Consider the following 27,794-nt stretch of genomic DNA (forward strand, 5'->3'; position numbering starts at 1 on the left):
GCCCCTGGGTATTGAAATTTGTACTCCTCCCAGGATCAGTTTTCATCAGGTTGTTTTCTCCTGACTACAAGTGTTGTGACTGTATCCTAGCCTGGGTAACTGGGGAGAGTTAAGCTGAGGGGCAACAGTGAGCATTAACTACCTTTTCTGGTTCCTTCTGAGTTAGAAACTTAGAGGCTTCTATATAGTTTCAATTGTGACTATGCCAAGTATCACACATACCACATTAAATTATAATATGCCAAAGTAGAATTCAAAGCCCAGGACTTAGTTGACAGAACACTGCATTAAAGTTAATAATTTTGACTCTTTAGAATGGTATTTTTGGGGCTGGTGTGGCAACGCAGTGTATTAAGCTGTTGTCTGCATCACCGAAATCCCGTATGAATAAAGATTTGAGTCCAGGCTGTTCCTCTTCCAGTCCAGCTCCCCCTAGTGGGCCTGGGAAAGCAGTGGAGGATGGCCCAAGTGCTTGGGCCCCTGCACACATGAAGGAGACCTGGGTGGAGTTCCAGGCTCCTGGGTTTGGCCTGTCCCAGCCCCATCTACTGCATCCATTTGGGAAGTAAACCAGCAGATGGAAGATCTGTCTCTCTCTTTATCCCTCGCCCTCTCCTTCTCCCGCTCCCCTTCCCCTCTTCCCTCTCCCTCCCTCTGTAATTCTGCCTTTCAAATAAATAAAATCTTTCCAAGTGATATTTTTAATAAAAAATAGTTTGTTTTCCTATTATTTTGGTTATAGTAGGAGAATCCTGATATCTTATTATTATATTATTCTTATTAATGTATATTGTGTGCCCATTAATAGTATATAGACTTTAAGATTTGCTGTTTGGAATTCCAAACCAAAACCTTCTCATATTTGGGCCGGCGCCGCGGCTCACTAGGCTAATCCTCCACCTAGCGGCGCCGGCACACCGGGTTCTAGTCCCGGTCGGGGCGCCGGATTCTGTCCCGGTTGCCCCTCTTCCAGGCCAGCTCTCTGCTGTGGCCAGGGAGTGCAGTGGAGGATGGCCCAGGTGCTTGGGCCCTGCACCCCATGGGAGACCAGGAAAAGCACCTGGCTCCTGGCTCCTGCCATCGGATCAGCGCGGTGCGCCGGCCGCAGCGCGCCGGCCGCGGCGGCCATTGGAGGGTGAACCAACGGCAAAGGAAGACCTTTCTCTCTGTCTCTCTCTCTCACTGTCCACTCTGCCTGTCAAAAAAAAAAAAAAAAAAAAAACCTTCTCATATTTGCATTATTAGAAATTCCATTGTGAGCTCTATTGGAAAGATTTTAGGATGGGAAAAGAGTTTTTTTTTTTTTTAAAGATTTATTTTTTATTATTATTTGAAAGACAGAGTTACAGAGAGAGAGTGGTCTTCCATCCGCTGGTTCACTCCCCAGATGACCGCAACGGCTGGAGCTGTGCTGATCCAAAGCCAGGAGCCAGGAACTTCTTCTGGGTCTCCCACGTGGGTGCAGGGGCCCAAGGACTTGGGCCATCTTCTACTGCTCCCAGGCCATAGCAGAGAGCTCGGTCGGAAGTGGATCAGCTGGATCTTGAACCAGCGCCCATATCGGATGCCGGCACTGCAGACAGCAGTTTAGCCCGCTACACCACAGCACCGGTCTCTCTTCCTCTGATTTTAATCGCTCCTCCCAACCCCAAACCCTCCCCGCCCCCGAGCAAGAGTTAAAGTTTATGAGTTAAATGTTGAGAAACAAATAATTAAGTGTTCTAAAAGGAACAAGACAGTGTAGGGTAAGAGACTCAATGTGAGTTCAAGGCTCCTTTTTCTGAGTTGGTCTTAGATGAAAAGGAATAGATCTTTCACTGTGAAAGCAGTTTTGTTTGTGTTTTCAGCTGTGTGTGGCTGGGATGCAAAACTGATAGCACTGCTTGTGGACTGTTAGAATCCATGTTGTTTGATCAGAAAGGAAACCACACCAGTCATCTCATCCAGCTCCCCCATGTTATAGGAGAGGAAGCTGTGCCCCATTCCCCTCTTTCTAGGGAAAGGGTGTATGTCATTTCACTGTTATTCCATGTACACATGTAACAGTTTCCTTTCCTTTGTTGATTTTACAGGTGTGACTGCAGAAATGCAAAATTTAGTCCACCGGCGGATTTACCCATTTTTACTGATGGTTGTGGTCTTGATGGGAATCTTGTCCTTCCAGGTCCGCCAGTTCAAGCGCCTTTATGAACATATTAAAAATGACAAGTAAGTCTTGCATTCCATTCATCTTGCCGCTCTTGTTAAGGTCTTGTCATTTCTTCATCCTTGTAATGGGATAAATTATAGGAGGAGAGACTGTTCATATCCTGGTTATGTTTTAAGAGAGGTTGGGGAGAACTTGCTAATAGATTGGGTGCAAGATGAGAAAAAGAGTAAAATCAAGGATTCAGTTGGCCTGAGCAACAGAGAACATGGAGTTGTCATTTATGAAGCTGGAAAAGACTGGGAGAAACTGGTTTGGGGAGGAAGATATTTTTAATGCCCGTTCTAAATAGTTTTCAATTTATTTTCTTATGTTTTGTTCTGACCTTTATTAAATAGTGTTAAATTATAATTAGATGCTTACATTACAAACTAGCATTGCTTGCTCATGTTCTTTCTTTCTTTTTCTTTTTTTTTTTTTTTTTTAAGTTTTATTTATTTATTTGAAAGGCAGAGTTAAGTAGAGGCAGAAAGGGAGAAAGAGGTCTTCCATCTGCTGATTTACCCCCAAATGGTTGCAACAGCCAGAGCTGTGCTGGCCTGAAGCCAGGAGCCAGAAGTTTCTTCCAGGTCTCCCACGCAAGTACAGGGGCCCAAGGACTTGGGCCATCTTCTATTGCTTTCCCCAGGCACATTAGCAGAGAGCTGGATTGAAAGAGGAGCAGCTGGGACTCGAAACTGCACCCATATGCAGGCAGTGGCTTTTACCCACTATGCCACAGTGCTGGCCCCAAACACATGCTCTTCTTGTAAACTAGGGCTCCCAGATTATTCTGGTGATTGCACAGAGAGCCTCTGTGTGTTGAGGAAACCACTGAAAGCTGCAACCTGATGTCAGACCTCATGGAGAGTTGAGGAGAACAGCTTTCTGGGAGAACAGAGCTATTTTCCCTATCATGTCCTTATGAAAGCTGAGTCCTCTATTTTGTTTTTTTTTGTTTGTTTTGTTTTTTTGAAAGATATGTTTATTTATTTGAAAGATTTAGTGAGAGAAAAAGATTTTTTTTAAAGATTTTTATTTATTTATTTGAAAGAGTTACAGACAGAGAGGGAGAGACAGGAAGGTCTTCCATCCTCTGATTTACTCCCCAACAGCTGGAGCTGGGGCTGATCAATGCCAGGAGCTTCTGCTGATCTCCCACGTGGGTGCAGGGGCCCAAGGACTTGGGCCATCCTCCACTGCATTCCCAGGCCGTAGCAGGGATCTGGATCGGAAGAGGAGCAGCTGGGACTACTCTGCCGCAGCGCGGGCCCTGAGTCCTCTGTTTGGATGGTGTCTGTCTAGCGGATAGTCTGTGTCCCGACTTGCTGGAGGGAGCCCCAGTTCATTCCTGCTGCCCTCATGTCATTGTTATCAGCACCCTGTTCGACTCTTGGAGCCCTCAGCTTCGACATCCCTTAATTACTCTGAGGACTCTAAAGAGTTGCATTTTTAAGAATGAGATTTAAAGTGTTCAGGCTTCTCCAAAGCACCTAGTGACAATTTAAGAAAAAAATGTACTTAGGCAGTACAGAGGACTATTAGCTCTGAAAGAAGGGGAGATATTTTCAGTGCTGAGTCAGTTTTTATTACTTCAGTCGTCCTGGTGAAGAATTCAGTACTTGAGACAGGATGACAAACCAGACAGCCCTGAGGCCTTCTACCTGCTTCCTTTTCATAGCGTCATCTGCTCTCCTTCACTCCTGCCTTTCTGAGTTACTTCCACAGCACCCATTCCCATCTCCTCTCATAATTTCCCATTCTTCTCTGCTATTTTCCTTCAGCCCGTATACCCTTTTCTCTTTCCCTGTTTCTTTATGTACAAAACTGCTTAACTGTAGACTCCACTGAAGGCAGCTTGTCTGTGGCTGTGGGTCTATTTTCCAGTGTGGTATAGGAATTGCCGTGGGGGGTGGGGGTGGGCAGGGGCATGAAAGAGTATAGGGTGAGAGTCAGTACGGGTTCAGAGTTACTTTTGACTCACTTGCCTCATTGCCACAGTGCTGACCCCTCTTTTGTAACTTGATGTGTTTTGTGATCACATGTGTGTCAGTAGCACTATGTGTATTGTGTTGGATGTTGCTCAGTTGTCATTGTTGAAAACATTTACAAAATCTTCATTATTTACAGGGAACAGTGGGACGAGGAATTGTTAGCTTCAAGAAAAGAACTGATATGACCAAAGAAAGGGATTAAACATTGGAGTGGTCTCAAAGAAGCAGCAGGATGAATGCTCTTTTTTTTCTTTCATGTACTTTTTTTTTTTTTTAGAAAACTTTTTTTTTAAAGATTTATTTATTTATTTGAAAGAGTTACACAGAGAGAGAAGAGGCAGAGAGAGAGAGAGAAAGAGAGGTCTTCCATCTGATGGTTCACTCCCCAATTGGCCGCAACGGCTGGAGCTGTGCCGATCTGGAACCAGGAGCCAGGAGCCTCCTCCGGGTCTCCCACTTGGGTGCAGGGGCTCAAGCACTTGGGCCATCTTCCACTGCTTTCCCAGGCCATAGCAGAGCTGGATGGGAAGTGGAGCAGCCAGGTCTTGAACTGGTGCCCATATGGGATGCCAGTGCTTCAGGCCAGGGCGTTAACTCACTGTGCCAGCCCCCAAAAAAGTACAACTAAGTAAAGATTTCAACAGTTGCACCCACACAGACACAAGGATGAATGCACTTTTAAAAGGTGCCCTGTTAAGCTGCCAGGCATAAATTGCCAAAATACCTCATTAAGCTTGTGTGCGCTGAGAGAAGATGTCTCCTTTAACCACATCATAGTCAAGAGCAATCACTGTTCTGTTCTTGGATCTAGCCCCCTACCACCTGTTACGTGAGCCCACTCAACTGCCTTGTCATCTGCCCTCTGACCTCACTGAAATCTGTCCTTTGATGTCTCCTTTTCTCTAGAGCTAGAGCTTCTCAGGATCTTGCTTTGCTCCTTATCCAGATTTCTGATGATCGTTTTGTAGTCCATTTCCTCAGATCGGTTTGCTTAGCTGATTATAAAATTGGAACCCGTATGGCGGGCATTTGGCCTAGTGGATAAGAAGCCTGTTAAGATGCCTGAGGGGTACCCGGATTTGATGCCTCGCTGTGCCTCCTGATTCCAGCTTCTTGCTAATCTTAGCAGACCCCGGGGGAGACAGTGGTGATGGCTCAAGTGATGAGAGTCCTGCCTCCCAGAGTGGCATACTTGGATTGAGTTCTGAGCCTGGCTTCTGGCTTCAGCCATTGTTACCATTTAGGGAATGAATCAGTGATTTGAAGTAGAGTGTTTCTCTCTCTCTCTCTCTCTCTCTCTCTCAGCCTCAAATTAAAAAAAAAAACAAAAAACAAAAAACTTAATTAACCTTAATGGGTAAATCTCCTGTATTCTTTACTGTTCCCTCAACCCACCCCAGCCCCTAGTGTGTTGAGTTTCTGAGATCCTAACCCATCAACTGAAGCACTGCTCCACTGCACGGCATGGGAGCCCTTCCAGGCTTTGCTGACCAAACCCGCAGCTCACGGTCGGCGTCCTGCCTCTGTGCCTTTTGCAGGTTTTCATTCTCAACTCCACTTTGACCTGTAGGAGTAAGGTGATGCAGTTTACTTTCAGAAGGCATGTTGCTGGAATGATATTTTGCTCTGCAATGTCACACCGGAGACTAACCACCCTGTTTTTGCACCTAGATACCTTGTGGGGCAACGCCTCGTGAACTACGAACGAAAATCTGGCAAACCAGGCACATCACCACCTCCACCATCGTCCCAGGAATAAAGTGATTGTCTCAAGTCCTTGACCTCCCCCTTGCCTTTACGTGTCCTTTTTTGTGGACTTCTCTCTCTGGAGGTTTTCCCGGTGATCTCTCAGCGCTGTTTTTAAGTTTCATGTAATTGACTCGTGTACTCAGCATTCAGAGGGCAGCCGCCTGGGTTCTGCTGCTCTCGCGTGCGTCTGCTGACGTCACTGCTGTCTGAGATCTGTATATGTGTAAATAGAAGCTCCTTGAGACCCTCACACCTTGGATTAAACAGAATGTGCATTGTACATCTTTAAACAAAATGTATATTAATTTATTAAATTTAGTTGTCACTTTATTTTGGACCTGCTGTGATCTCGACAGGAAACGTGCCACAGAGCAGTGGTGCACAGGCAAGACTTTTCAGTGACGTCTTGTGGAGTGCAGTTGCGATGTTCCCAGCAGTTCTTACTAAAGAAACTGCACATTCTGTCTGTCTTGGCTATTCAGACCTTACCAGGAACATAAAAGGAAACAAGTCGAAGTCATCAGTGGAGTGTCTGTGGTAAGAAAAAATGAACTCTGTGCTTCACTGTCAATCGTTTTTGGAAGTTATTTTGTATAACACCAAAGCTGTTGTACATTTTCTACTGCCTGATTTTTTTCATGTGTCTGTGTTTGTAATATTGTATAGTATCTTGTGCTAGTAAGAAAATTAATTTTGATAATTTAATATTCCTAGTGATCAGCATTGGGAGTTGGGTTTTTGTGCTTGTTAGGGGCATGTCTATACTTAGAAAAAAAAGAGAAAAAAAAAGTCCAAATGAAGATTTTCATTAATTCCTCTCCCCTCTTTTCCACACATAGCTGTCTCTTTATTTTTGGCAGCAGGAGCCATAAATCTTACAGAATCACCAACCATAATGCATCCTTCTGAATTTAGGACATTCTGAGATGCTTTTAAGTACAGCTGTGTCTTAGATTGGCAGCTTGGAGAAGACTCTAAAAGCAGCAGTTGATGAGGATAAGGGAGTACATTTCTCCTACTTTTCCATCAGTAAATCCTGGCGTTTCCAAAGCTGTTTGTTTACAGAATAAAATTACAAATAAAACAGACTTGTTTTTGTTTGTCCAGAATGAAGCTAGCTTAGGTGGCCTTTTAACATAGGAATATATTTCACTGGAAATATGCTCTAAAACCTCAGAGACTGAACACTTACATACTCAGTTTTCACTTACAACCAAAGCTTCCAGATAGATGTTTAGAGAAACAGAATGGTTGGACACATGATCCAAGTGTTTAATGGTAATAGGATATTGTAAAGATAGTGTTTGTTTTTGGATGACAGTTTACAAGTTCTCATAGAAAATAGACAGCATAGGGTCATCAAAAACTGTAAGAGAATTTCCAAATAGTATTAAAATCCATAGACTAAAATTGGAGAATTCTAAAAACATGAAAAGTCAGCCAAACATAAGGTAACCAAAATTGAGAGCAAGATATTCTGGTTGTTTTGTATTTCAAGAATTATTCCCTAAGGGGAAGCAGTTACTTTAAAATATATCTTAAAAATATCAGTATAAAAAACACTTGGTATGGAATTCAGTGTTGCACTCGTTGGCACTTTGTAGCAGCCATTCTGTTGTATTGAATGAGGTGTTGCTAGCCGTGCTTTCCCACTGAAATTTAGTCCCACTACAAAAAAAATTAGCATTTCAAAATGTAATGCCACCTGTCATGGTGTATGTCTATATTAATTGTTATTTTGGGAGAAAAGTATTAAATTGAGCTATAACTTTATTATATTAATTTAGGTTTCTTTTCATGTTTCAAGAAATTTGTAGATGTTGATATAAAGTCACTGGAACATGTCTTTTAACAGAGATCTAGGCAGATACTATAAAAAGTTTAAAAAAGATTAATTCTACAAAATTATAAATGAGTCTTACATTTTATAAAACAGCAGTATGAAATGGCCAAAAAAATTGCCCTTCATTTCACTGGCAATTAACTTTTCATTGTCTTACATAAGAGTTCCCCCTAGTGTTTTAGTTGTGCTTTTGTCTTGTTGTTTTCAAGAAGATAAATACTTTAATAAAGAAAGAATTTTCTGGCATAATATTTGCTTGGGTAGCATCCAGGTTTTACTGTTAAGCAATAGTTTTATAAATACTGAAAATCCATAGTTCAGAAAGTGCTAGTATTGCTGCCTTTCATGTAGAATTTTTTAAAAAAATCATAGTATAGTTTTGCTTTATTTTGCATTGGGCTAAAAGTCTTCAAGGAACTTTACTAGGAAAGAAGAACTTTGTGCTTTATTACTATCTGTAAATTGGAGACAAATCGACACTTGGATTAGTTTCACATGACCAGTTACAAATGGTCATAGTCTGAAGTGTGCAGTTGTTCATTATTAGCAAATTATGTTTGATTTTTAAACTATTAACTATTAATAGTTGAGATGAAAGCTGAAGAAAAATGCCAATGTGAAGTTTGTGTATAGTTAGCCTTAAAAAAGCTCCAGGTTTTTAGGTGATTGTTCCCACCCCATTCTCTGGAAAAACAGTGGAGATGGAATATCTCGATTCCAGATGTAAACAAAAAGGAATTTTTATTTCAGCATTTAATATAACTTGATACTGTGGATTTTTGTGATGTTTTTCCTTTCCGTATTTAAGTGAAAGAGAATAACTTCCCTCAAATGATTCGATCCTAGGGATGTCATTTCTGTATTGGCAAAATGCTACTATTAAAGTGTAATTCTTGAATTTAGGTTGAATTTTGATGCCTTTTTAAAATGAAACCAAAAAATACCACACAGTTGTACACTTAATTGCATTTGCCAACACACACACACACAAGAGACTGTAGGACCATTATGTAAGAACACTGGCACTGTTTTAAAACTTCGCAAGGTAGCTACTTCTTTCATTCAGGATTGACTTTTTAAAGCTATTTAACTGTATTAAGTCTTATATTGTTAAATTAAATGATTATGTTTAAAATCCTCTTTCAGAGTGTTAATTTTTCAGTCATCATCAAGAAAAGGCAAATCTAAAATGTCTTACCCCTTGAAGTATTCTTGAAAGCCTCATTTGTAGAGGTTCTCTAACTTCTTGATGAAGCTGTCACATCTACCCACTTCGTCTGCCCCATCAGTGAGATGAGTGCTTTTCAGCTGAGCACTGCCCTGGGTCTTTTTGAAACAACCATCATCATGAGTAAGGGCTTCTTTGAAATAATTTCCATCAGTGTCTTTGGCATCAGTATAACACAAAGAGAAGACAGTGTATATACGTTTTCATTCCTGTCTGTTTTATATGAGTGCCTCACTTTGTAGTTATGAAAGTAACGTGATTCCCTAGATGGAAATGTAAATGACCCAGGCCTAGGAGTGACTGTTGTAGAAGCTCAATAAAACACTTAGTTGGTGGGGATGTCAGTGTTCTATTAAAGCAAACACCCTGGATACCCAGCCCAGTTTTGTGTGTGTGTATTCTAAGATGCTCCCTTTTTATGTGGTCTTCTGTTGTCTTCTGAGTTGAGAGAACAAAGTTGAATAAAGTGAACGTTAGTTGTATGTAGCCTAGTTTTGTTTGTGTTTGCTTTGTTGCAAGATCGCTTTAAAATTACGGAAATGTGCATTATTAACATTGGTAGATAATTTTAAATGTAATTATGTCTAAGAAGAAGACCTTGCTACATGTGATTGTAGCACCTTCTTTCTAAGTATAAAGTATAGTTACAGAGGACACGGCCACTTCCTCTTGCCCCCTTGATTGGAGACCACCCTCACTGGAAAGAGTGAAGCCTCTTGTTGTATGCTATGGGCAAGGTACCACACACTTCTGCACCTCCACTGTGAGATCAGAGATGGCTCTTCAGACGAGACTTAGAATAAATCAAACACAAACTCGGCTGCATAGTTGACCGTGATTCAACAGAAAGGGAACCTGCGTAGTCCTTTCCCTCCTGAGTGCCTAGAGTTCAGACCTTTTATTTAGAGACTGTTTCTAATTTCTGTTTCTAGTTTCAGAATTTTTCTTTTTTTCCTTCTCCCCTATCAAGTGCATTTTTATTTACTCTAAACGCAAGGGTGATGGGATAGAGGCTTTTTGAACCATAGACATCTTTAATCTGTGAAGCTGGGAAAGTGGTCACTAATTTTCCCCTTCCACCGTGAAGTTTGCTTGGAACTTTGTAGCAAACGTGCAGTGATTAGGTGAAGTGATTTATCAAGGGGCTGAGGCTCTAACATTCTCTCCCTCCCTGTTTTTCTTGTTTTGCTTTTGGTGTCTCTTGTTTCTGGCACTGCACTTAGAGTTGTAGTTGGATGAGCTATGATATCTGCCTTCAGAGAATTTAGAAGTGGAACGGAACAGAAAGCAGGAGCAGAAGATTCCAATATAGACGTAAGAGTAAAATGCCTTGGGGCACTGGTACGCGGCCCGCTGCTTCACTTCTGATCCTGCTCCCTGCTGGTGTGCCTGGGAAAGCAACAGTGCTTGGGTCCCTGCCGCCAGCGTGGGAGATGGAGTGATGCTCCAGCTTCAGGCTTGTCCAGCACCGGCCATTGCCATCATTTGGGGGAGTGAACCAGTGAATGGAAGATAAAGACACCACCGTCCCTCGGTGCCGCTGCTGCTGTCTTTCACGTAAAATGTGTTTTTAAAATGCCCTGGGAAGCTGGGAAAGGACTTGCCTGGCTGAGTCCTCAATAACCCGGCTACTTCCTTGGTTACTGTTTTGTACAGGATACATATGCCCTCTCCCCCAGCCATTCCTCTTCCAGCCTGTGCTGTCTGGCATTTCTCACGTGGAGACTGGTCCCCAGGGCTCGAGCAGCTTGGTTTTGTAAGGGCCCAAGTGAGAAGCAGGCCCCATGCCCCTGCCCCATTCCCTGGGGTGGACTGTAAAAAGTTAACTTAGGGGATTAAAATATGTTTATTTTGGTGCATAGTTTTTTCATAATGCACTTTTCCATGAGCTTTTTTGAGACCGCTGTGTGTATCTCCATTCTATCTCCTTCCCCAAACTGCAGACCTAGGTGGGCATCTCCCCGACAGCCCAAACAATGAGATTGCTCTGCTGCCAGTCTGTGTACTGTTGGACCCAGGGGTTACAGCTGCTGACCCAAAAGTGCAGAGACACTTGGGTCTCCTTCCTACTCCATATCCAGTCTAACAGCAAAGCTTTGCAGTGTGAATCCAGAATCTGGCTTCATGTTCCTCCAGGGCTGCCATCCTTTCTCTGCTGCCTGCCTTCTTGCCATTTCTCCGCAGCTCCCTGCCCCATGGTCCACATGCAGGCTTCCCTTGATCTCATTTCTTTACCTAAAATTGCAGCGACTGGGGCGTTCCTGCCTGAGCTTCCTGCTGAACTTGTTTGGTTTTGCTGCTTCAATAAATCGCTTATCTTGTTTTCGCGTTTTTCCCCCTTGAGAATAGGCTCCAGAGGGTTTACTCTCTGAAAGCTAAATTGCTGTTGTAATTCCCAGAATCCAAGGTCTCTATAGGGATGTGGTACTCGGTCTTGCTAGGGGCCTCGGCAATGAGTGCACAGTCCGACTCGACGCTCCCCCGGCCCCATTCTGCCCAGGACCGCTGTTGGGCTCGCTCCAGGCTCTGCGCTGCCAGGGGCGGTCACAGAATCGCTCCTTAGGTCCCGCGCTTTTCCTCGGAGGGGCCCTTGGCATATGCCGTAAGTAGCCACCTGGCTTACATCCTGGCCGCACGGAGTTTCCACAGTGTGGACTTGTTTACAGGCTCCAGGAAACGCTTCTGTCCACTCGGGACTGGTGTGTGCGGTCCAGATGACCGGTCTGTCGTCAGGGTGTCAGCCTGCTCGCGGGGGCGTCGCCCACCAGAACCCCTGCCCTCCCCAGACGGCTACTTCTGCCTTGTTGCAAGTGCGCGCGTCCGGTGGGTGTGTGGACCGCCCGGGAAAGGCTGGGACGGCTCCTAGAAGCCAGCAAGGCGGCGGACAGCACCCGCCAGCGCTTTAGTCCGTCCGACCCGGAGGCCCTGAGCCGGTCCCGGGGAGGACGATGCCCGTGATGAGGCTGTGGGGCAGCTGAGCTCGGGCGCCCCGGCTTCCTCCCGAGCAGGCCCTAGTAGCCGGAGCCAGGGGGACAGGCGGCCCTCACGAATCCGCCGCTCTTAAAGCAACACCACGAGCTCGCACACCTCGCGCCAGAAGGGTGCCTGGACACGAGTGCGCAGGCGCGGGCGGCAGCCCCTGTGCGCGTGCGCGGCCCCGGTTGCTTGGAGACGGCGACGCAACAGTCACGGTCCGCGGCTGCTTCAAGCGGCGTCGCTGGAGGGGTGGTTGGTCCTCATTTCTCGGGGAGCAGGAGGAGGCGCCGGCCGCGACCCCGCTGACGGGCACCCCTCGTTTCTCCCCAGCCGGGCGCCGGTGTGCGGAGAGCCATGCCGCTGCCGGACACCATGTTCTGCGCGCAGCAGATCCGCATACCCCCGGAACTGCCGGACATCCTGAAGCAGTTCACCAAGGCTGCCATCCGCACCCAGCCGGCCGACGTGCTGCAGTGGTCCGCGGGGTAAGGACGCCGAGCCGCGTGCCCGCAGGAAGGGGGTGCGCGGCCGCGGCCGCTCGTACTCTCTCAGGGACGGCCCGGGGGCTGCCTGCAGCCGCCCTGCCGTTAAATCAGCCCCTTGTGCAGGCAGGCTGAGTTGAAAACTCTCGCTTTGGTAATGACGAGTCTTTGTAAATCTGATTTATTCGTGTTGACCAGCATGTCAGGCTTTACCGAATTTCTGCACTCCGTGGCCAAGATGAATCCCTTTGCCGGTGACTGCTGGAGCAAATCCCTGTGAAAACTTGCGGGCTTAGCGTTGCGACGGCCAGCGAGGCGGGGACCCAGCATCCGCAGCTGCCTTCCGCTGTCTTCAAAGCCAGCAACTTCCAGTCCTCGTAGGCTTGCATTTAGGAGCTGGCCAGAAATTGCGGCATGATTACCCCATCTGAAGCCCTCAGTGTGCAAGGTCCCGGTTCCCAGGATTAGGGCCTGGATATTTCGGGGCTGTGGTTTAACCCAAAGGTGAAACCCAGCACTCGTGACCCCAGGGCATGCCTTCTGAGAAACGCTTTGCCAGTTGTTTCCAGAAGACTCAAAATCCTCGCTAAAAATTACAGCCTCTGATTGTAACAATCATTCGAACCTAAATGGAGGAGAATTTGGATGTTTAAGAGTTTATTTGCATGCTGCAAAAAAAAAAATTCGAAGAGTCATCTTTTTTTCTTGGAACATGAAATTATATTTGGTAACACTTTAAAGAAAAGTATTTTAAGCTCTGCTTTAAAATGATGAATTAAGAATTTTCTGAATGCACCACATTACTCATTTCTGTTAAGCATCATTTTCGAGTGTAGAAGAAAACCCAGGCATTGTTTACGGCAATACATGTGTGCCGTTGGCTGCGGTGTGCCCAGCTCTGCAGAGAGGTTTATTAGAAAAGAACTCTGGCTTCGTAAATGCATCTGCACAGGCCATGCAGGGTGAGCAGAGGGAAGGCTGGAGATATTCCAGGAAGAGGAAGGGGCGTGGCAACAGGGGGCGGAGACAGCAAGGAGGGAGACACAAGTCCACAGAAAAACCGAAGCTCTGGGCTGTGGGGCCCTGAGGTGGACCTGCCCATTTCCTCAGGGTGGGGGCTTCTCTGCAGATGGGGTTTCCAGGAGGCCCAGCCTGGTGACCCGCCGCGATGCGCCAGCCACTGCACCTGCTGCTGTGCCTCACATGGCCCGGCCGGCGTTGCTGCAGGGATGAAGGCTGCCTTGGCTGGCCCTGGCCTCCTCTCCAAAGCAGGTGTCTCAGCCCGCCCGTCTGTTGTGGTGACCAGAGCTGTCTACAGAAGCTGCTGCGTGCATCGGCAGGGCACAGAGACCACAACCGCAGCCTGGACCCTCGCTGTCGCCCTCTGACATGAGTGAGGGGGAAGTTGGATGGGATCAGTGGAGACCCTTGCTAAGCAGACGTGGGCCCTGCCCTGCAGGTGGCCCCAGCCCAGTGCGGCCGAAGTGTCTCACAAGCATGAAACCCAAGAAGTGGAGGGGTAGAAAGGAAAGGGGAAAGAGAGACGAAACTTCCTTCAGTCAAGTACTGTTTTCCCCCCATGGATGCTTCTGATCAGACCATCTGCCTTGCTTCCTGGAGCCTGAGGCTGGCCGTGGCCCCTTCTGAGTCCAGTAGCTCCAGACTGCTCCGGTGTCTGAGAAAGGAACAGCCCAGGGAGGAGCGGAGAGGCTGGGAGCCAGTTGCATTCCCAGTGTGCAGGACTGGGGGCCTTTGTGCCGCTGGGCCGCCTGGGTGGGGTTCGCACAGAAGTGTACAGTCAGGTGCCTCGAAAAGCAGCAAGGCCCAGAAGAGGGAAGAGCACGCCCAAACTGTCCACGGTGGACACCCACGCACTGGCCTTGTACCCAGCACGCTCCAGGCCACAACCTCCCGCCTGTCCCCACTGGCCGCCTTTGAGGAGCAGCGAGTCGTGCTCTGTGAGAGTGACACGTGTCCAGGAACCCCTCAGTGCTGGCCTCCGGGCTAAGCCCTGTCTTACTCAGTACTCCTGAGCTCCCTAAGACAGGGGCCGTCCTACCCCCATTTTACAGACTGAGAAACTGAGGCATGCAGGGCGGGCAAAGCCGGGGAGCTCAGCGCAGGACGTGGGCCTCAGTGTGGTCCTCCCCAGTCACTATGGTTTCTGGGATGGCTTAGAAAACCACGCCACCTGAGGGGCTCCGGTGGGGACGGCTGAGCCTCCAGCCACATTTGTTCTCATCAGGTATTTTTCAGCTTTGTCAAGAGGAGACCCACTTCCTGTGAAGGACAGACTCGAGATGCCGGTGGCGACACAGAAAACAGACACAGGCCTGAGTCAGGGACTCCTTAAGGTGCTGCACAAGCAGGTAGGCGGGGCCACGCCCCGGCCCTGCCCTTCCTCACTGTCTTCTTATTGGATGGGAGAGCTGGGCCTGCGCCGCAGGTGCAGGACAGGGAGTGCCCCTGGGAGCCCCCTGTCCCTGCCGGGGGTCAGCAGAGCTTATGGGGTGAAGGAACGTGTTGTGTTCAGTGGCCTTGTTATGTTTAAAGAACCCCAAATAGCTATTCATGAGATTTTAGAAAAATGAAATATGCTTGCTTTTTATGTTTATTTGTTTATTTGAGAGAGTTAGAGGGAGAGACAGAGATCTTCTGTCCACTGGTTCTCCCCCGAGATGGCCAAGATGACCAGGACTGGGCCAGACAAAGCCAGGAGCCATCTTCTGTTGCTTTCCCAGGCCTTTAGCTGGGAGCTTGATTGGAAGTGGAGCAGCTGGGACTCAAACCGGTGCCCACATGGGATGCTGGAGTTGCATGCTTTGGCCCTATCTGCAATGCTACAACACCAGCCTCACGTGCTTTTTTTTTTTTTTTTTTAAAGATTTTATTATGTATTTTCATTTTGTTTGAAAGGAAGAGTTACAGAGACAGAGGTTTTCTGTTTGTTGGTTTACTTCCCAGATACCTGCAACCGCTGGGGTTGGATCAGTTCAGTCAGGAGCCAGGAACTCCATCCATCTCCCCTGTGGGTGGCAGGGCCCCCAGTACTTGAGCCATCATCTGTTGCCTCCCAGAGTGTGCATTAGCAGAAAATTGGGGTTGGGACTCAAACCTAGGCACTCTGATATGAAATATAGGCATCCCGAGTGGTGTCTTATCTGCTGCACTAAACGCTCGCCCCTTGTTTTCTTTTGAATACAGTTAGGATGACGTTAGATTCTGCTAGACTTAAACAAACACCGCCTACAATCTTTTTTTTTTTTTTTTTTAAGATTTATTTATTATTTGAAAGAGTTACACAGAGAGAGAAGGAGAGGCAGAGAGAGGTCTTCCATCCACTGGTTCACTCCCCAGTTGGCTGCAGTGGCCAGAGCTGCACCGATCCAAAGCCAGGAGCCAGGAGCTTCTTCCGGGTCTCTCACGCAGGTGCAGGGGCCCAAGGACTTGGGCCATCTTCCACTGCTTTCCCAGGCCACAGCAGAGAGCTGGATCAGAAGTGAAGTAGCTGAGACTGGAACAGGCACCCATATGGAATGCCAACACTGCAGGCGGCGGCTTTACCGGCTACGCCACAGTGCCGGCCCCACCACCTAAATCCTTAGAGCAGAATTCTGGGAGTGGAGGCTGCAGGTGCATTCCTGAGAAGGCTGTGCAGATGCTGATGTGTGAATCCACCCTCTCTGTCTGAAATACAGCATTGCTCTTTGGCACCTGCACTGAACCCCAGGGGCTGATTGCTGGTCCCCCTGAGAGCCTGGCCTGGCTGCCACCCCCTTCCTGCCTTGCCCCACAGTCTTTGGCATTTCTTTTCCCAATGCATCATCTAATATTTAGAGAAATGAGCTAGTAAATAGTGTACAAGTATTACGGAAGGCCACTTGGCATTCATGATTCTACTGCTAGCCCAAGCCACAGCAGAGAGCTAGACTGGAAGAGGAACAGCCAGGACTAGAACCAGCACCCAAATGGGATGCGGGCACCACAGGTAGAGGATTAACCAAGTGAGCCATGGTGCCGGCCCCTTAAAAGTTTTTTTTTTTTTTTTTTAAAGATTTATTTATTTACTTGAGAGACAGAGTTACAGACAGAGAGGGAGAGCCACAGAGAGAAAGGTCTTCCATCTGCTGGTTCACTCCCCAAATGGCTGCAACAGCCAGAGCTGGGCTGGGTTGAAGCCAGGAGCCAGGAGCTTCTTCCAGGTCTCCCTCGAAGGTACAGGGGCCCAAGCACGTGGGCCATCTTCTGTTGCTTTCCCAGGCCATCAGTAGGGAGCTGGATGGGAAGTGGAGCAGCCGGGAATCGAACTGGCGCCCATATAGGATTCCGGCACCACAGGTGGATGCTTAACCTACTATGCCACAGCACGGGCACCGTTTTAAAGCTTTAAAATCCGTGCGTGTTTTCTTCATGATGTGCACGTTCCATGCACTTTCCGAAGACCCCATGCAGGTCACACGGTATTCTGAACCCCGGGAAGGAGTGGATGGGGAAGACGCTCTCGCTCTAGCTCTCTGGGGATGCTGCCGGCAGGTGGCAGGAGCTGTCCATTGTCATGGATCCTTAGAACCGGGAGGAGGGCAGGTTTATTTTCAGCTTCCGCATTCCTCCTGTTTGACTGTTGGCGTGCCCCGGGGGCTGCATGTTTAGGATGTTTTGTTTGCCAAAGTTCCTTTTTGGCTGTGGGGTTTTTCAGACAGAGGCGCCCGTGCCCATCCATCACCTGTCCGCCGTTTTTTCTGGTCCTGACACTGTTCTGGCTTTGCTTCCCTCCCCTTGTTCTTTTCTGGCGCGCGGGGGGGGGGGGGGGGGGGTTAGGGGAGAGGGGCCCTCCCCACCATCCCTCTGCCACCTTGCCCTGCTGTGGGCGGGCTCCCGGGTATGTATTTCTGTCCCCAGAAATGTCCTGTGTTTCACAGCTTCCTCGAACCTAAGTGGTGTTTTCTAAACAGTGTAGCCACAAGCCGCACGTGAACTTAGATGATCTAGAGCAGAAGTGGAAAAATTTGTGCCTGCCAGCAGAAAAATTCCGAACTCTCTTACAACTGGATCCTTGCGAAGGCACAATGGAGTGGATAAAATTTTTAGCACTCGGATGCAGCATGCTTGGCGGGGTACGTACCCATCAGCAGTGTGTTAACAATTCCCCGTCGTCTGGGGCCTGGCTTAAAAAGAGCTTAGGGACACTTGCATTGCTTCAGTAACTTCGTCTCAGAAAGCAGCCTTTTCCCCTCAGGGAACATTGGTGTTTTCAGGTTTCGTTATTTTATTTAACTTTTTTTTGTTTTAATTTAGTTATTTGGAAGGCAGAGAGATACTGAAAGGGGGAGAGAGAGAGAGAGAGAGACCTCCCATCCACTGGTTCACTTCCCAGATGCACACAACAGCCAGGGCTGGGCCACAAGCCAGGATCTGGGAGGATGTCCCGGGTGGGTGGCAGGGACCTGCTGCCTCCAATCCAGGCATTCCAACGTAGGATCCTGGGGTCCCAGGCGGCGCCCTCACTCCTCTGCTAAGACCTGCCCTGTACACGCATTTTAAAGTTAAATAGGGATGTGTCTGGTGCCTGCAGTCGGATATTGGCACAGTTGGGTTTCAGCCCCAGCTCCACTTCTGATTCCAGCTTCCTGTTAGCGTGCACCCTGGGAGCCACAGGTCGGTGAGGGCTCAGCAGTTGAGTCCCGGCTGCCCACATGGGAGATCCAGGTGAGTCCTGGGTCCTGGCCTTGGCCTGGCCCATCACAGGTTGAGGAGTGAACCTGCAGATCAAGGACTCTCTCCCTCCCTCTCCCTGTCTCTCTCTCTGTGTCTCTGATAAAACGGAAACAATAGAACTTTTTTAGAAATCAAATCTGTGTTACTGCCCCACGTTAAGGACATGAACCGCTCGCTAGTGTCTCCATGTAGACGTTAACCGTGGGTGAAGTGCACGGCTGTGATGGAACAGTGCTGAGGTTGCCGTAGCTACACCTCATTTCCTCGCCTGACCAGAGGCATAAAATTACACCTGAGTGGAACAGGCATCCGCGCCTCTTGGCAGACTGTCAGGCGCAACCCACCAGCCTTGGGAAGCAGCCACGGCCCTGCCTGGCCTGCGGGAGCGCGCAGGTGCCGGCCGCAGGCTAGCTGGCAGGAAGGCAGGGCGAGGAGGTGCGGGGGGGTGGGGGTGGGGGGGGTGGGGGGTGGGGGGGTAGTGGGCGTGTCAAGGGAGGGTGGCATGTTGAGGGCGTGGTGTGGGCGTGGTGGAGGTGGACTCTGCTCCTGTTCCCCTGAGATGCAAGGTGGCTGGGACAAGAGAGCTGGACCTTCCGCCGGCACTGTGCACCTCAGTGATCCACAGTGCAGCTTCGTCTTTGCAGGAGCCTCTACATTCCGTTTTCATGCCTGCACCTTACACCTTACGTAATAACCTGCGCTGGGGTCCCCAGCACCCCTGGCAGCCTGTGGCGCCCCGGCCCTCTCACCGCAGCTCTGGGCAGCCAGGTCCGGAACCGCGCTCAGTGTTTGTCACTGTGCAACGGGAGGCGAGTTTCCTTATGAAGAGGCTGCTGTGCCGCGGGACCCCCACCCCCGGGAGCCAGGGCATAGACAGGCCCCGTGCGTCCTCTGGGAGACCAGAGGCGAACGCACGGAGGCGCCGGACACGCTCCCCGCTGGAGCCGAGATCAGCATCTTCATTACATAAAATCGGTGTCAGTACCCGGGTCGATGATTCTCATGGCTGCCTCCGCCGCCGCCACGCTTAGCTGTGTAGTTTTGAGCTTAACAATGATGAGAGGCCAATTAATTCATGGGTCTTTTTTGGTTCATCTTTGTCATTCCAACCTCCCTACATCATGAAAATTAAGACAGAAATGAGGCCCCGTGTCCACGAGCCGCGCAGGACACTAGATGGAGACGTTTTCCTGAGGGTGGGGCCTCCCGTTACAGACTGAGCAGGGGAAGGGGACGAAGTCACCCCGGGGCAGCCAGCCTGGCCCCTCGCCTTGGCAGGAGGACCTGCTGTTTGCCTTGACCCCCTTCTTGGCACCTGTGTGCCCTGCTGGGTGTGGAAAGACACAGCCACTCTGCTGCTGCCCTGCAGGCTGGAGACTCAGGGGTGGGGGGGGTGCAGGTGTGAAAGCTGACCTGGTCCTCCCCAGAGGGGCCCGTGGTCCCCCCGGCCATGCCCACAGGTCTCCGCCCAGGCCTCGCCCCCCCCCCCCCCCCGAGTGTGAGGCATGACACAGCGTGGAGGTGTGTGTGCCTGTGGCCCGGGAGCTAGGAGGTGCACCCGGAAGGCAGCTGTGGCTTGAAGCAGCCCAGAGGTTGGTCCTCCCGCCGCCGGGCTTGTCACAGCCTGTATTTTTATGCTAAAAAAAAAAAAAACAAAAAAACAAAAAAAACCAAACCCCTCCCGAAAGGAGGAAGGGAGGAAGTGAGGCAAGCTGATGAGAAGAAATTTGTCGTGAGTTGCCGCCCAAAGTTGTGTTCGCAGAACCCTGGGTCATTGCCTGCTTGCAGCCTCCCCTGCCCAGGACGCTCGCCCGCCCAGCAGGTGGTAGATGCGGGCTCTTTTCCAGGAATCAGGCTCATTGGACTGCTGGGGCTGACGGCCTGCAGAAAGAGCAGGCGCGTCTGCTGAGACATCGGAGGCACCTGTACCGTCCCTCCTTCCTCCGCTTCTGCATCCCCCCAAGTGTTTGCCAAGCGCTTTGTGCGGGGCCCCATCCAGGCGCTGGGTGAGGATTCTCAGGGAGCAGAACAGGCAGGTGCCCTGACTCTGGTAGCTGGTGCCCTGGTGTGTCCTGGAGCACCTGAAAGCTGCCCCAGCTTCACGTGGGGCCAGGGCCACTGGGAACCGCCGCCCAGTGCCGTGGTGACCCCAGCCCCTCTGTCTCCCAGAGCTTTCCTGGAGCGAGCCCAGACTTCATCCGTCCCTTTCTGCGCTGCCACAGTTAAAGGCCCAAAGCAGTGAAGCACTGGATCCGAAACGTTCTGCTTTCTAAGCACGGAGATTTTTTTTTTTTTAGCATAAGAAAATCGTGTACCGCGTCTTTTATTCCCATCCATGTCCTGACCAGGAGATCTTAAGTGAAAGAAAGACAGGACAACAACAAAACCCAGCAAGACAAACAACAGTGACTTTTGCGCCGATTGCAATGCGTCTGAATGTGACTCTGTGTGTGCAAGGACACATGCACGTGTGTAGAACACGTGCTTGCTGGAGGCACAGGGCTCGCACTGCACACTGTCTTCCAGGCCCTCTGTCTGCTCTGTGTGCTGCCAGCAACCTGTTGTGGAAGGTAGTGTGTCCTGAGTTTGAGGCTGGTGTGCTGTGGGAGAGAGGGGCCAGGTAACTCAACATCAGATACCTTGGACATGGCAAGAGTTGAGGGATGGAGCCAGGGGCCCCTCCCTGTGGCTCTGTGGTCCACAGGTTAGGACCCCCTTTTTGGAGTTAATGCTTGTGATTTCCTGTGTGGGCCCAAGGATTGTCACTCATGTCATCCTAGGTCCTAAAATGACTCCTGTCTAAGCGGTGGTCTGTTAGCCTCCCGCAGTCCTCGCTCCTGAGCTCCTAGAACCTCCTCCCCCATGCAGCCGGGCTACGCAAGTTGGATTGGGCGCCATTGCCCCATCTCAGCCTGTGCTTGTCCAGTGGGACAGCCACCCGTCCTGGCCGTGGAGGCTGTGTCCCAGCTCTCGAGGCCCTGCCACTTTCGGGGTCTCCAGCAGGGTTGTCCTAGAAAGGCCGGCAGAGTCCTTTGCACCCCAGTGCAGGATACAGCAGTCCGCCAAGTGTGGGAGCTGCTCAGGCCAGCCAGGAGGGGGCCCAGATAGTCCGCGGAGAATGCATGTCGTGAGAAAACCGTGCTGCTGGGTTTTTGAAAAATCCTTCGCATCAAAATAAAGTTATCTTTTAATTGTGTGTGTGTGTGTGTGTTTTCTTATGAACTTTATGAATCACCCTCATGTGTTTGATAAACTGTCCCAGGAGAAGGAGCTGTCCTGGGGCCTCCGGGCTCTGCCGCCCAGCACTGGCCACTCATTGCTTTCTCTCTGTCTCTGTGGGGGATGGCAGGGGAGTGGGTGCTCTGCCGATCTGCATCGCCCTGCCCTGCCCTGCCCTGGGGAGCACGTTCGTCCCGTCATCCCTTACTTTGGGACCACATCCTGCCTGATGCTAGAATGTTCCTGATTTCAAGGTCTCTCACCCTTTTGCCACTGCAAGCCCCAGAAACGTGTGAGTTAGGAAAGCCGTGAGTATAATAAAGTGAGATGACAAGGGTCTTGGGCGCTGTAAAAGTGAGGTGCTAGTTCATGCTAGTCCAGTCCTCAGGAAGAGGCCTGCCCGGGAGCTTCCCCTGTGTCAGTGGGGCAGGCTGCTGTGCGTGCTTTATGTCCCTGCCAGCTGGGGGCGCCCTGAGGAGGCGTGAGGCGACTCTGTTCTCTGCAGGAGGCGAGTGCCTTGAGAGCAGCCGTAGTTCTGAAACGTGCCCAAGCCCACGGAATTAGCACTCCAGAGATGCCGGGAAGCAGCAGGTGCCCCTGCCACCTGTGTTGTTCACACATCTCCTTGGGGTTTCGGGTGTGGATCCAGCAGACACACCTGGCTGGAGACGAAGTACTGCCTGCGGGGCAACCACGCCCCAGGAGGCATTGTGGGAGCCGAGTCAGCAGCAGTGGGAGGCTGGCATAGGGGCCGCCTGCCAAGGAGAGGGCCCTTTGGCTGGTGAGGCATTAGCCCAATTACCCACGACCCTTTGGGGCCAAGAAACACGCTCACAGGCAATGTGACTTGAGTGCCGCAGGAAGAAGCCTGCGTCGTCTCTGGGAGTGGGGCTGCTGCGATCTTGCCGTGGGCAGCTCTGCCCATGGTGGTGTGGTGCCTGGCAGAGGCGGGGCTGCTGCCGTGGCGTGCTGTCTTTCCCCTAGACAAGCTTCCTCTGACGCCCCTGAACGTGATGTACAGGGATTTCGCCTGCCTGCTCGCTCCGTGCCAGGGCTTCCCTTCCCTTCCCCTGGCTCGGCCCCACCGAGGCTCTGCCGTGTCGGCTTCCACTCTGTGTGTAGTGTAACAGTGAATCCTCACGTGGCTTCGAGAAGTTTCAAGGGAAGCACGTGGATGATGAAGCTCTCAGCTCTATTCTCAGCAGGTCCTCTCTCTCTCTCTCTCTCTCTCTCTCTCTCTCTGCGCCGTCCCCCTCTCCCCCAGTCTTTTAAGGGAGTGCCTTGTGTGGCTGTCCCTGGAGATATGTGTACCTCCCCATGGAAGGAACATGGCAGGTTTTTCTAACTGGAGTGCCGTGTGGCCCTCGGAGCTGGACCAGCATCACAGTGCATGTGCCCGAACGTGGGAAGCGGATGCCGGAGTGAAATGGGAGGGAATGACTGTCACTCTTGCCTTAGAGACTCCCCGGGTCCCTGCTGCTGGTGATGGGGACCTCTGTCCAGCTCTGTCCTCTCCTCCAGACGAGTGCCTGGATCCTGGAGTGTGGTGGTGTCTCTGCGCTGTCCCTCGCGCAGCCAGCCAGCTTGGTGGCCGCGAGCAGAGGTGGTTGCTGGGGTGGGCTCAGGAGGCCAGCTGCTGCCTCCCAGTGCTGGCCCGGTTACCTTGGGCAGAGCCCTGTGAACTTCAGACAAGGGCAGCCCTTACCTGGCACGGTGACCATGGGGAGTGAGCGAGACCCCAAGCCCAGCTCTTAGGCGCTGCCTGGCACGAACAGCTACCACCTCCTGCTGTCTAGCACCCTCGAGCCTGGTCCCTGAGGGTGTTGGCTTTATGTGCCCAGGGTCACTGGTGGGTCAGACTGGGTGACTCTCCTGGATCTGCTGCTGGCCCGTGGGCACTGTGCTTTATACTCTCTCACCTTTTGTTTCCTTGCTGTTCCCTGAGCTCGACATGACCTAGGTCCCCTCCTCGCCCTGTCCTCCTCACGGTGGCAGTCTGGGAAGTGAGTGACAGCCTGCTCCCTGGGGAAAGTGCCAAGCTGGGATGGTTGCTGGTCAGTGTGCTGTAACCCCCCTGCCCCTCCTCCCCGCCACAGCTGGCCTTAAGCCACCAGGGTGCAGTCATGCGGCTCCCAGAATTGCTGGGCAGTGCAGTCGCCTCACAGGAGCCGGCTCTGGCACGGGTGCCCTGTGGGTCCAGGCCATGGTCCCTGCCACTGCTCCTGGACATGTGAGGTCCCGTGTCCCACGCCAGTCCACATGGTTCTCAGCCTTCCTTGCGTCTTGTGGCGCTGGCTCTCAGTGCCACCATGCACCTGCTGCTCTTGCCCTCTGCTGCTGCCACCTCCCCAGATCTAGCCTCCTTGTGATCGCACTCAGGCTTTCGGCTCAAAACCGGCCCAGATGCGGAGTCCCCAGCCCGAGCCTCGTGCCTGGGCCCTAGACCCCGTGATCCTGCCTCAGCGTTTTCAGACAGGCCCGAGGGATGAGCCCACGGACACCCCCATCTCAGAGCCCTCCCTCTGCTCTCTGTGACTCCCTCCCCTCTCTGCTACTCCCTTGGCTCTCTGCGACTCCCTCTGCTTCTCAACAAGTCTTCCATCTGGCGGTTCAAACTTTGGGGCCACTTTGCGCGGCTGTCTCTCACACCCACACGTCCAGCCACTGGACTCTGCCTCTGCTCAATCCTCTGCAACTCCCCTGGCCGCTGGCCAGATTGTCCCAAAGCTTCCTTACTGAGTTCTATCGTGTTCCCCGGGGTGGGCGCCTCCTACTGGGCCAGCCATTCACATTTCATTTTCCACCCCTCCCTGACCTGCTGTGGCTGCACTGAGCCCCCAGGCTCTTCCTGGAACACAGCTTCCCAGCTGGATGACCTCCCACCCCCACCCCCGCAGGCTTTGCTTATGCTGCCTGCTCAGTGAGACTTCCCTGCTCACCCAGTTGAAAACATCACCCTCCACCCCAGCACCTCCTTCCCACTGCCCCAGAGTGCATTCCAGAGCCCAGGCTCTGGAACCCGAGAGAGCCGCTGTGCTGGGCCCTTAGTGACTCTGCAGCCAGGGACAGGGTGTGCGTTCCCCTGTGCGTGTTGGCGAGGTGAGTTCACCTTTGTCTGTCTGTGGGGGTGGCTCTGGCCAGGACCAGCTCCTGGGGAGGAGGTAGGGAGAGAGCTGGGGCATGGGTTGGATCCCTTAGGCTGCCTGCACTGCCAGGGTCTGTGTGTCCAGGAGCCTTGGAATAAGCACTCTGCTTTTTGAAAGACAGGACACATTGGGTTCATTTCTCAAAATGCAATTGTCAAATGTCATTGTGAATTTTCAAAAGTGCTGGAGGACGTGGAAGCGCGAGCTGCTGTGTTCATCACCTGTGGACCGCGGGGTTGCGTGACCACACCGGGCTCACAAACGTGAAAAGACAGTAACCTGTTGTCACAGGGTCGCCCCCTCCTTTAAACAACCTTGTCTTTCGGCAGGATGAGTGAGTTGGAGGTGAGGCTGTGTGGGCCTGGCCCTGCTGCTGCCGCTGCAGAGCCTGTGGTCTCCACAGGGAGGCAGTGGGGAGGACTGCAGGAAGGAGCGGGAATGAGGTCAGCCCGGGCCCAGCCGTGGGAGGGGGCGGCCCCGCACGTTCCTGAGGAACCTCCCGTGTGTGGAAGGATGGAGCCGGGATGCCTGGGGCCACCTCCTGGGCACCTGAGTCACCCACCCTGCTGCCCCATCCCCCACAGCTGCCACCTCTGGTCAGGAACCGATTCAGGTCTACACTGGCCAAGGATGCTTCCTCTTGTTGGTGACAGGCAGGTTAGAGTTTTTCCTGGCCAGCGGCATCCTGATCAGACCTTTCCTGCCTGTTGTTCACCATGGCAACGACACAGCCACCCGGTTCTTACTGTAGATGGAGACGCCTTTGGAGGTCGCCCGTCGAGCGTGCGGGTGCCTGCCTGGTTCTCACTGTGCCCCCGGTTTGCGGTCTCTCTAGTCCCTGAACACAGCCATGAAGCACCTGTGTGAGATCCTCACCAATGACCCGGACGGCGGGCCCGCTCGCATCCCGTTCGAGACTTTCTCCTACGTCTACCAGTACTTGGCCGGGTTAGACACAGACATCCCTGCCTTGGAGACGGAAGCCTATCTTGCCTCTTTAAAGGAAAAAGTGTAAGTGTGGGCGCCCCCTGGGCTTGGAGAGTTGCCCTTCTCTCTGCTCCCGCCCTTCCCAGATGAGCAGGTTACAGGGAGGCCTGCTATTGAGAGGGTACAGACAAGCATCATCTTCCCGGAGGGCGGCCTTTCCCCGTGTGGGGTTCCGACCAGGGCTGGACCCGGGTTGTCCTCACGTTAGATGGCAGAGGGAGAAGATGTGAGCTGTCACTCAGAAGGGCTTGTCCCAAGTGAGCCACATGACGTCAGTTCCAGCACGCTCACGTCAACATTGATTACCTCCCGGCGCAGTGCTCCCCAGGGAGCACAGACACAGCTCTTGACTGATGAACTCGCCTGGGGACACGTTACACGCTGCACTTTCCCGATGGATTTGCCTTGAGTGCCAAGGCGAGGTTGCCTGGGTGCTTTGGGTTAACCTCTCAAAATGACCCTGGGCCAGTGTTACCTTTTCCCAGTGAGTAGCCACAGGTGCTGCCCCCTTGGACCTGGGACTGCTCCCGCACCTGCTTTCTGTCTGCCCGCAAGATGACCCTCTTGGTCTGGAAGGGTTGTGGCATGCTTTTGGGGAGTTCCCCCTCCCACCCCTGGTTATTTCTCAAAATGACGCTTTGGGAGAGTGCAGCCGTGTAGGTCCTGTGCGTGTTGGAGGGGTGTTGTTTGCCCCGGTGACTTCTGCAGGCAGTCATTGGTGCCCTGGGACAGGACAGTGGGGCTGGGAATCAGGCTGTGCTGACCAGAAATGCACAGGTGTCAGCTTGGCTTCCCTAAGGAAGGTGGGGTGAGACTAGACCCCTGAGTGGGTAGCTGGATATGAAGTATAGGGACGCTGAGTGGCCAAGGGGTCCGAGCTTGGCACAGGGGCCCCGTGCAGAGCCTCCCAACCCCCAGGTCCCCAGAACAGCCTGACTGGACCTGGGCACTTGACTCAGCACTTCTTGGAGGCAGGCACACCGTGAGCTGGGCTCGTGTATTGGAGAGCTTTGCAGATGGTGGAGGCAGTGCACCCAGACCCTGCGGCCAGACTGCTGGGGTCTCCCATACCCCCTTCCCCGTCATAAACCGCTCACCTGGGCTTCTTACAGTGCGAGTAACTTCTTACTTGAGCCTGCCTGCTCAGCAATTCATTTATCCATCCATTCATTCATTTGCTTCCTGCTTGGTTCCTAAAGCTCCTTAAGCCCCCGGATGTCCCCTTAGAAAACGACGCTGGCCTTGGCAGCCATGCAGGCTATGATGAGCTGGGGAGGGGACCCATAGTGGGGGATCCCTGTAGCTTCATGTGCTGTGCAAGAGGGAGACAGCCACCATGTCCGGCTGGGCTGGGCTGGACTCAACCAGAAGCCCAGTGATCCTGCGGGGGCTGAATTGGGACAGAGGGGAGCACCCAGAAGGTTGGGGTGTCCCTCCCCTTCCTGCTTGCGAGAAGGACCCCGGCATGGGGTCTTGCTCTCGGTGACGTTTGTTCTCAAGCTGTTGGACGCTGTGATGGTAAAGAATCACCACGCAGAACAGATCTTTTCTCAGGAAAAGGGAACACCTTATTTTGGGGTGTAAGAATTACTGATGGGAGAGCGTGAGCCATCGGTTTCCTGAAGTAGATTTTGAAAAGTAAATTTACATTTTACCAAAACTGTATGACGGGTGCCGTGAGAAATTGCTGATAAGTAACTTATCTGTTTCCAATCCAGAGACTCTAGAAAGAATGGCCTGATCGGAGTTTCGGATTTCTTCTCTGCAAAGAGAAATATTTAGAAAACCTCAATAAGAGAACTCTGAAGACATACCATTTAATACAGAGAAGAACACATTTTAATGTCAAAATAGCGCTTTTGAAAACCTTGGCACCAAATACAGCTTGTCATTAATCACGTACATCTGTGGTGTGAGTTCTTCTCTCGGTGGAGACAACACGCGACAGATGCCTCCCGGGGCCTGTTGAACTATTGTTTCTTCCCTAAAGCTGAAAAAGCATCTATTTCAGTGAAATAATCCAACTTGGAGTCCACGGAGCAGGACGTGGGGCTGCAGGTGGCCTGGCCTTGCTCCCTGGGTGCCCTCCCACCCCCAGCCTCCCCAGGGAGGGCGTCGTCTGCCCCAGCCCAGTCTCTCCTGTGGGAGTGGCACTGGCCGGGCCGGCAGTGAGCCCCTGAGCACTCTGGTTTGCTTTCCATTTCTGGGGTCTTCAGGACAGTGGCAGTGCACTGAGGACTTGCACGTGGCCGACACCGTGGTTCTCCGCA

The 27,794-nt window shown here is 51.4% G+C and overlaps 2 protein-coding genes across 9 annotated transcripts in view; both read left to right on the forward strand.

The window, feature by feature from the left end:
- MARCHF6 (membrane associated ring-CH-type finger 6) overlaps positions 1-9,485 on the forward strand; it is a 98,272-nt gene extending 88,787 nt beyond the window's left edge. For 3 of the 5 annotated variants that reach the window (XR_016220078.1, XR_016220079.1, XR_016220080.1), the window contains 2 exons: positions 2,073-2,208; positions 5,851-7,016. Coding sequence is in view for 2 of the 5 variants with exons in the window: in XM_051853570.3 (XP_051709530.1) it covers positions 2,073-2,208; positions 5,851-5,938 (224 nt within the window). In the remaining 3 variants the exon portion in view is untranslated. Of the gene's footprint in view, positions 1-2,072; positions 2,209-5,850 lie in introns of all 5 variants that reach the window. The other 2 variants (XM_051853570.3, XM_070056585.2) reach the window with 1 other exon arrangement.
- Positions 9,486-12,137: 2,652 nt separating this feature from the next.
- Positions 12,138-27,426, forward strand: ROPN1L (rhophilin associated tail protein 1 like). 4 transcript variants are annotated; one of them, XM_051853576.3, is made up of 5 exons: positions 12,138-12,460; positions 14,703-14,826; positions 17,410-17,571; positions 25,373-25,548; positions 27,243-27,426. In XM_051853576.3, exons 1-5 carry the CDS (start codon positions 12,330-12,332, stop codon positions 27,304-27,306), a joined length of 657 nt encoding a protein of 218 aa, XP_051709536.1. In that variant the 5' UTR covers positions 12,138-12,329; the 3' UTR covers positions 27,307-27,426. The 4 variants fall into 4 exon arrangements, with proteins under 4 accessions (XP_051709536.1, XP_089168732.1, XP_089168730.1 ...); XM_089312604.1 differs by lacking the exons at positions 25,373-25,548; positions 27,243-27,426 and adding exons at positions 18,081-18,163; positions 18,817-19,819 and having other exon boundaries at positions 12,167-12,460; XM_089312606.1 differs by lacking the exons at positions 25,373-25,548; positions 27,243-27,426 and adding an exon at positions 20,342-21,368 and having other exon boundaries at positions 12,159-12,460.
- Positions 27,427-27,794: the final 368 nt, after the last annotated feature.

This window comes from Oryctolagus cuniculus, chromosome 14 (assembly GCF_051225735.1).
Source record: "Oryctolagus cuniculus isolate XC-2025 breed Fujian yellow rabbit chromosome 14, ASM5122573v1, whole genome shotgun sequence".
NCBI lineage: Eukaryota > Metazoa > Chordata > Mammalia > Lagomorpha > Leporidae > Oryctolagus > Oryctolagus cuniculus.